This window comes from Cupressus sempervirens, chromosome 4, assembly GCF_028749045.1.
Source record: "Cupressus sempervirens isolate cs-2001-9-10 chromosome 4, ASM2874904v1, whole genome shotgun sequence".
NCBI classification, from domain to species: Eukaryota; Viridiplantae; Streptophyta; class Pinopsida; order Cupressales; family Cupressaceae; genus Cupressus; species Cupressus sempervirens.
This window is the reverse complement of record NC_143121.1, coordinates 651,200,807-651,209,600: the sequence shown is the minus strand read 5'-3', so window position 1 is coordinate 651,209,600 and position 8,794 is coordinate 651,200,807. Positions and strand designations below refer to the sequence as shown.

General features: G+C 38.0%; 1 protein-coding gene across 2 annotated transcripts; it reads right to left on the bottom strand.

Moving 5' to 3' along the window:
* Positions 1-831: 831 nt before the first annotated feature.
* On the bottom strand, positions 832-8,582 carry LOC149562923 (uncharacterized). Of its 2 annotated transcripts, none has more exons than XM_089826369.1 (7): positions 8,004-8,582; positions 6,979-7,270; positions 6,599-6,794; positions 4,999-5,087; positions 2,261-4,726; positions 1,947-2,145; positions 832-1,776 (listed from the first exon to the last, which is right to left on the bottom strand). In XM_089826369.1, exons 3-7 carry the CDS (start codon positions 6,729-6,731, stop codon positions 1,007-1,009), a joined length of 3,657 nt encoding a protein of 1,218 aa, XP_089682495.1. In that variant the 5' UTR covers positions 6,732-6,794; positions 6,979-7,270; positions 8,004-8,582; the 3' UTR covers positions 832-1,006. The 2 variants fall into 2 exon arrangements, with proteins under 2 accessions (XP_089682495.1, XP_089682496.1); XM_089826370.1 differs by lacking the exon at positions 8,004-8,582 and adding an exon at positions 7,533-7,894.
* Between the last annotated feature and the right edge of the window lie 212 nt (positions 8,583-8,794).

Sequence of the window (8,794 nt, the reverse complement as noted above, 5' to 3'; positions counted from 1 at the left end):
ATTTAGAAAAAGGTCAAATCAAGTACATTTATTCTTCTGTTGGATAGACATCGCCATTAAATTCAGCCCCTTCTTTCTACAGCTTATTTTCTGTTTTTTAAATATTTTTTGATAATTCTAAAATTGTATAAAAATTCTAGATAATTATTTTTATGTATATAATAAAGTTAAACAGCTGGGAATAATGGAAAAATGTACGAGGAAAAAATTCAATACAGCCGTTTAACTGGCTTTAATACCTGATTTAATTTATTTGATTTCACTGGTTAAGTACCTAATAATGCTTGAAATCTATTACAACCAATGCTTACAGGCCTCTCGCTAAATAAATTTGGAACAAGCTTCATATGAATCTAATCATGAGCAGCTGGACGTGTGCAAATTAAATCAAACTAGAAAAAAAACCTAATACCCACGGTTTCGTTTGGTTTCTTAGAATTTGAGGCAGCCATTGATTTTCTTATTGGTGTTGTTTCCCGAATCATAATTTGCTCCAGCTCTCTTTCCGTGATGCTTATAATTCCCTCTTCATGTTGCAGAAAACTAGCATTTTTCGGATTGAAATATTGGCATGTGTGTATCCCTCCTTAGAATACAGGAATGCACAGAAATTGTTTGTTATGTTAGATACCAACAAAACTTGAGCAAACAAGATATAATTATGCGTAACCCTGTAAATTTAAGCTACCCTGCTCTGTGAGTATTTCATTTCATTGCTTGCATTGATCACTCGAGATTCCTGTTCTTGTCTGGTGTCCATTTTCACAAATCATACAGAATGGTTGAACAGTCGGAGAAAGCAGAGCAGAAAGAATATTTGGAAAGATAATCTGAAGAAAAATTTCAATTCTCCTTGCACGTCCCACTCTTTTTGTTGACACAGTTTTACTAATACAGCCAGCCAAGGCTGGAGGATTCAGCAAGTAAATAAGACCTTCCACGCCAAATGGAAAATACCCAAACAAATACAAAACCCACTTGTCAGAATTGAAAACATGCATCCCTACTAGACAAGATCAAACATTACCTCTTCAATCAAGTCACCAAAAATGGCTCTCTCTACTTGACATCCTACTGCTTCAACATCATCTCGCAACTCCATCCACAGATCCCCTTTAGCCAGGTCCTTTGCTATAATCTTTTCTAATGTATTTACAGTTTCTGATCGTGTGTACCAAAAAGAACTGATTGCTGCCCATGTGTCTCTCAGAAGATGCTTTCCAGCGAGTTTACGATGAGATCTCAATTTAGTGTCTTTCAACCAGGGATTATGATTAGAAAATGGGCCTAGTATCTTCACCAATACTTCATCTATGCAGTCAAAAAGAAGGCGTCGCTCCCATTCACGATCCAGAATCTCTGTCTTGTTTCCTTCACTATTATGCCCAAGAATATTTTCGATCTTGTCAAACAATGAAGGATCCAATGGATGATTTGGACAATGCCATCTTGGAATGATCCCATCCCCAGTCAAACCAGAAGCAGCAAGAACATTTCTGACATAGCATAAATCTGCCTGCTTATCTTTTGGACAAGAGATGTCATCTGGTTGTGAGAATCCTAAATCAACATTTTCAGTGACCGAAGGTTGTGATCTTGATACAGAAGAAGTGATAGGTTGTAATGCAGAGTCGCAAGGCTTTTCACTCAGTGTGTCAACTTCTCTACAGTCATGACCATCAGACATTAAACTATCCTCTTGTAAAAGGTTATCATCCTTAAGATTTTGTCGATCAGATCCATCAAACTTCAGCAGGCGAATGCGTAAGCGCAAATCTGTATAATAAACATGCAAATCAGAAATCTTGCTTGAAAATTTAATTATTTGAGGAAATTCAAGCTCAAATAATATGAAAAAGAAATGTTTCTGAGACTGTTCAGTAAAATTTTAATCACAATCTGAGACTAGAAAGGTTTTGTACATTTAAGTTATAATCTCATCTTACCTTGAAGATTTGAGTTTGCTTTGTTAAAATCCTTTGGGCTTGGTGTTTCTTCTTGGAAAGGTGTATCAAGAACTGATACTGGAGAGGGTTGTTCAGGCTTCTCGACATTAATTGCTGAAGGTCTGGACTCTTGAATAGGAAACTGCTTCGTAGGACTCTCAAATGTTGAGGAGCTCACTGGTTGTTGTGGAGGGATTGCCTAGAAGTAAAGAGCGAAGTAGATTAGCCATACAAAATGTAGAGAATTTGTGCAACAAAAATCACGGAGATAAGATTAAAGGGAATCCAAAAATCAAAGGATATAGAATGTTTACTTCTGTTGCATGGTCGATCTGATCATCAGACTGTAATGGATCAGCCAGGATAGAAACAGGACGCCATTCCAGAGACTCCAAAATAGTTCCTCCAAGACCTTTAGAGTCTGCAGGTGAGGACCCATTGCCAATGTCTACTGCAAATTTAAATTCTTTATTTTCCGCATCTGGACTATCTACTGATTGTGTTGGACTTTCTTGATCCTCCAGAATAAGCACATCTTCTAGGTTTCCTTTGTCTTTTTCTGATTCAACCTCCATTTCTTTTGGTGGATCACACACTTCCTCCAAAGGAACATGGATAATAGTATCTGGATCAATTGAGGAATCTAATTTCCCTCTTGATTTTTTTCCCATCATCAAAAAGCTTCCCGTCAAAATTGAAGCTTCTCCCTGACAAAAAGATTCATTACCCATGGTCTTGTATCTCTCTGTAGAAAGGTTTCTGCTTGAATTATCATTAATCATTTCGTGGGCATGGTCTCTCATGACATCGGAAACTCTACATAGAATTTCTTCATTAACTTTGTCAGAAATGGTGGATAACAAAGGTCCTGACCGAGAGCTCACAAGACTTTCAGAAATTTTGTGTTGCACGCCATTGTTATCATTAACTAAATCTGTAAATGACAAAGGTCCTGAATGAGATCTTGCAATACTTTTAGGTGAGATAATCTCCCTGTTTTCATCTCCATCCCTGTGATATGTGCAACTGGCATCAACTGCATCTCTAACTTGCCCATTTAACTGTTCATCTTCTTCGACTACATTTCTGATTTTCTTGTTCTGGGGACTCTTAAGCCTGCATGTTGATTTCTTGTCCTCTTGTAGTGAAAGTATTTTACCCAATGTGTTTATATCTCCTCTAGATTGTTGTTTGTCTTCATCCACATGACTCATCTTCAATCTCTCTGACAGACGCTTCTTTGCTTCTCTATCAACTGTGGATTCAAGTGAATGGCATTTGTTTGGAGGCTGTGACATGGGAACATCAAACCTTTTGATGTGGTCCAAAGAATATTTGGTAACAGGAGTAGAAACTTCACTGTCACTGCTAACACATATCTCTCCAGAACTGATTCTAGATCGATTCAATAAATTTCTCCTGCTAATAAAATTATTGAAAGAAGTTGAAACTTCCCCCATTTCAGAGGGTTTGTGTGTTAAATCTCTAGCTACACTTTCTCTTACATGCCTAGCAATTTCTCTAGCTATATCTCTTGGATCCTTAGACCCATCCTGAACTTGGCCTTGATCACCATCCTGAGTAATCTTAGAGTCATCTTTTCTATACTCTTTAAATCCCAACTTAAGCCTTTCCCTCACTTCCTGAAGAAAATCTCTAGTACTAGCTTTGTCACCTTTCCCTAAACTTCTAAAAGCGCCTTCAGATCGCGGCGACCAGCTTGGTGATGATGGGGACCTAGCACTTGAAGCACTTCCTGGACCAGGCTTCAAGATGACTATCCTTGTTGGTAAGGCACAAGCATCACTCTTTACTGGAGAACCTTCCATAGAGTATTGCTTGTGTCGGTCCTTTGTGCCTGAGGTTGGACTTTTTACTAGTAATTCTTCTTCTTTTCCTGTCGGCAATCTGGGCCCTTTTTGCTTCTGAAATTGTTTTTCATGCTTTTTACCTTCTGCAGGACATTGTCCATGACCAATATCCCCTGTTTTCAACTCCTCAGCTGTTTTTCTATTACTGGCTGATTTCATTTTTGTTTTCATTGTTTCAGGAGTTTGTGGTGTAGACTGTAAATCCTGAAGATACTTCGTAAAATATGAATTTGGCTCTTCAAGGAATTTAAGGAATAGATCCCTGTTTGACTGTAACACTTCCAGTGCATCTATAAATTCCTTCGACTGTTGTAGCTTCTCATCAGCAACAAGATTTTTAGCATCTACAAACTTCTGGTGTACAAGAGCAACATTTTGCTCGTCTAATTTTTCATGAACAAGCATGTGTTTTTCAACTGGCTGTATGTTGTGCTCATCAAGCTGTTGAGCATTTGAACAATCTCGAGACTTTAAGTCTTGTAAAATTTCAAACTCTTTACAGAGTTCTTCTCTTCGCTTTTCCTGAGACTGATCTCGTGTACAAGAATGTGCTCTTTGATCTGGACAATTTGCAGTCTTCAGTTGAGAAACTGATAAGGAAATTTCTTGTATAGGCTTACTCCCTGAAGCTCTTGATTTTAGTGGAGAAACCCGGCCATCGCAATTTGACTTGGGTTGCTGTTGCTGCTTAGCAGATATATTTTTGAATGGATCATTATCTAATTCTTGGGAATGTACTCCTAGCAATGCTTCTGCAGGCATTGCTTCAAGGCCCATTAAACGTGCAACAACACCAGGTGTGCACCGTTTTGATTCAAACTCTTTCGTCATTTCTTCAGCTATCAGTGCCTTCATGGGTATTCCACTTGCCTTTTTCTGTGAAGAAGGGTTCCTTCTGGTAGCATAAGTCTGTTGGATATTCCATAAAAAACAAAGATAAGTAGGCTTGAACACACACACACACTGAGGTGGATTAATATTCATACAAAAGGCAAACCTTCTTAGTAAAATGTCATCCAATACTACCCACTTAACACATGCATTATATAGCAATGAACATACATGTTTCGAACAGAAGGCACCTATTTCAAAAATATTATAATTCATGCGCACATTTTCATATACAGTAAATATGAATAAAATTAATAAATAATCAGATTAGACAGAAGAAAGATGCTTACAAGTGCATATTCATTCCTGGTATCCCTACTTTTAGGTGTTTCCAGATGCTCATTTGCCACATCAAAACTGATTCTTGAAGACTGAGATCCTGCCAAAAAATAAACTAGATAGAATAAGACGGCAAATCCACTTCTAATGTTCTGAAATTGCTAAAAAAACTCACAACTTGGAGCTTGAAACTAGTTACATGAAAAGATAATTTGGTGGAAAGCAGAACAAAGTAGAACATGCGCTCTTCAATCAGTCCCTCCCATTTTCAGTCCACTGATGGGATGCATTGAGAAATATTAGATTAGAACCAAAATGCAATTTTGATGTCACCGTGTAAGTTAGTGCAGTGATGTTATACTGATACGGGATTCATTCTCCCTTTTCTTAGTGACTTACAGTAATATTTTTGTGTTGAGCAACCTACAAAGGAAATCCACCTTCACTGTAACATGTTGAGGACAGAAGGAAAGAGAGATCAACAGATTCATGACTCAATTTAGCTCCATAGGAGTACCAGCAGTGTAGAATAGCACATCATGAAGCACTAACAAGAACTCTTCCTGGAGGAAGCCATATTTAGCAGAAAACACAATCGTCTTATGGGATTTGTCGGGGTTATAGAAGAGGTCATATTGTACTCTTGACTGGAGCACTCAGTGTGAGAATTCGCCAACCAGCTAATCACAACTTTGTAGCAGAGAGGATCAGAAGAGACTCTAGAAATCAGTTTGACCAAATAGTGACATTTGAGGAACACCCCAAGCAATAGCGTTAACTTTTCCCCAATTATGTTTCAGAAATACCCCCGAAGAACCCTAGCACTCATTAGAAAGGTATGCAGATGAGTTCGTTGCTTTGAGGGATCTCCCCTGCCAACTGGATCTATTTTTCAGTTTCTTATAGAAAAATATATTCTGAGTTAAAATGACGAGTCACCTAAAATTCATGGAAAATATTTTTTGTTTGAGAAATTTACAAGATCTGCACGTTTTTGAATTAATCTGCAACTTTCAGTTTCCTTAAATTATTCACCAAGTAAAACTAAAGTTGCAGCCAAAGTTGTCCCCTTATGGTTGTGCATTCTTGTTAAAATTCATTAACATTTACTCTTAGCAACAATTAGTTTTTTTGACAGTGTTTGAATTGATGTGGATGCTATGGTTTGGTTTGCAATCACAGGCAGAAATAGCCTAAGGAGTCTCATATTTCACCAGTTTAAAGGAATTCGAATGATTGAGCCAATAACAGGATAGTAAACAAATCAAAACCCTACAGTTCTCTGTAACCATCTTGCTCTCTTTCTGAATGTAAATTGACTATTGACAGAAATTTGCCTTTGGATCTTAAGCCAAGTGCTGTTTGCGAAACACCGGAAGGGCGAAAAGAAATCCAAAAGACAAGGTATTTCCTTTGCGGCTTTACCATTCACCAAATACTAGAGCCCCTTTGAGAAAAGACAAGTACCTCAAACGATCTGTATACGCCTGATACGATGAGAATTTATCTAAAAGTTGTTTCGCTTGAATGCAAAAATAAAAACCAAAAACTTAATTCTGAAGAAACTGCAGCAAAATGAAGTGGTATTCGTGACTGTTGCGGGTCACTTACCATCTGCATGGGCCTTTTCTGTAATCAACTTCCTTCCTGAAGGATGCTGATGAAATTCAAACAGACTGAATATGCCTCCCATGCAGCCCGGTTGCTCTTTAGTGGAACGCTTCTTGAGATGATTCTTTGTCATGATTACTGCAGATATATTAGCATCAATCCACAAGTCGTGCCTCCAAGGCTCGGATAGTTAATTCTGCAATCCCAATACACTTGCAAAACTTACAAAAATAATCAAAGGAGATAACAAACCCAGATATTTTCGCCTCAATATCTAACTCGAAACAGAAAACGTTCTATCATTAGAACATTCACTACATTAGCATTGCAAAACATATTCAAAAGCAAATGGAAGCCTTAATTTTCAATCCTCGTTATACCTTGCCGATAAAAGTATTTATGTGCGAACGAATGAATTCGACCCCCACAAAATAAAAAACTTTGATAGCTTCGAAAAATCATGAATCTCCCCTGCCTGGGAAGTTGACTGTGGCGCTCAACTGCTCAAAGTTCCAAAAATTCTTGCAGATCCAAAGTATCTACCACCTGCTACAGCTGAGCCATTATCTGAATCATTTCTTTTACCAGACCTTGTGAGAACCATTTCGTCGATCGGCTCAATCGCAATCAGGAAACCGCGTAGAAGCTATCCCCCTCATCCGATCCTCAACTCTGCGGAAAATACAGTCAAAATCTCTTCAACAAGGATAAAAAAGGGGGACCTTCGATTTCATTAACAACAATAGAAAAATTAATTCTTCAAAAATCTTAAATCTTAAATTAAGAAAATAAAACAAGAGCATTGTTAATTATCTGGAAAATAAAAATACATTAAACGCGAAGAATAGTGAACTTCAAACTATAGTGGATTTTAGCGTTCCTGACGCTAATTTCATCTATGTCCAAATTTAGAAACATTTTTAGCCTTGCTTGCCTCATTACAAGTAAAGATCGATTAATTTTATCAGCAAACAAAATGGCCTGATCATTATATTTGCGTTCCCCTATGCAAAAAAGCTGCACACAGCATTGCTTTAATGAGCCACAGAGCTCCACATTTAATTTCCTTTCCTTTCGCCCAACTCAAAAGTTCCTTTGATTTTCCACCAAACTTACGCCTCGCTCCGCATTAATTAGATTTTCCACAAAATTTCCCGGCTTGTTTCGTGTTCCGCATAATTTCCGGCAAAGATTTAGATTACTTTCCAGCTTAGCACTAATTCCACGACTTTAAGTCAAGAACACGAAAGCAAATACTAAAACTAAAGCTAAGCTCATCTCAGGGTTTCTAAAAAGGCATGAACTAGTTTTAACGAAAGCACGCAACGAAATCCACAAACGACACATTCTAACCCCGCACAGACTCGTCAAAATTACAAAATAACGTACACTAACTTCGACATACCGTGCATTCTGCCAGAAAGCTCCAAACGAACACTATCTTCACCTCAAATACAAACCCCGTGAAAAGTTCTCCAATTTGTCGTTACATCTGTCAAGAATAAGCTCCGTATTTGGCCAATCTAAGCTCGATCACACTCCAAAACTACATAAACAACTCAAATCTCGTATACTGCAGCCTTGAAGAGCTCCAAAAACGAAGCTATTCCCACTGATTTGCACAGAAAAGAAAAAGCTCATAAACTTATTTAAATCTCGTTACATATCATCAAAGATTGCGCCGATGATCTAAACAAATCGCAGTGGCTCTCAAACTCTGCAGAGCACAGAAAAACTTTTAAAAGACTGCAGAATCAACCGACAATTTCTCAGAACTTTTTCTCCTCAGCATCTGATCAACAATCCAATTTGCAGAGAAAGAAGCGCAGTTAATTAAACCCCCTGTGCGCAGACGTAAGTTAACCGACAGTTCTTTGTTGTCTTTCTTTCATTTATTTCCGGCGGTCAAAAGAACCCCAGTTTCCCGGCCGTTACGGCAAAGCGGCTTTCCCGGCTACGCCGCGCATGCCTTTTTTCTTCAGCGCGCGTGCTTCTTCAGTTTGGCGAGTAAAAGTTAAAATGGCGTGAAAATCTTTGATTTACTTTTACACGACGGACGAATGGCGTTCAAATCTTCAGTTTCGTTTAGTACTACGGATCCACAGTATCGTGGGGCCTGCATGAAATCTCTTTTCGATCTACTATTTAGATTTGAATTTCAAAATAAAAATTGAGTTTTTTTGAATTTGAAAATAA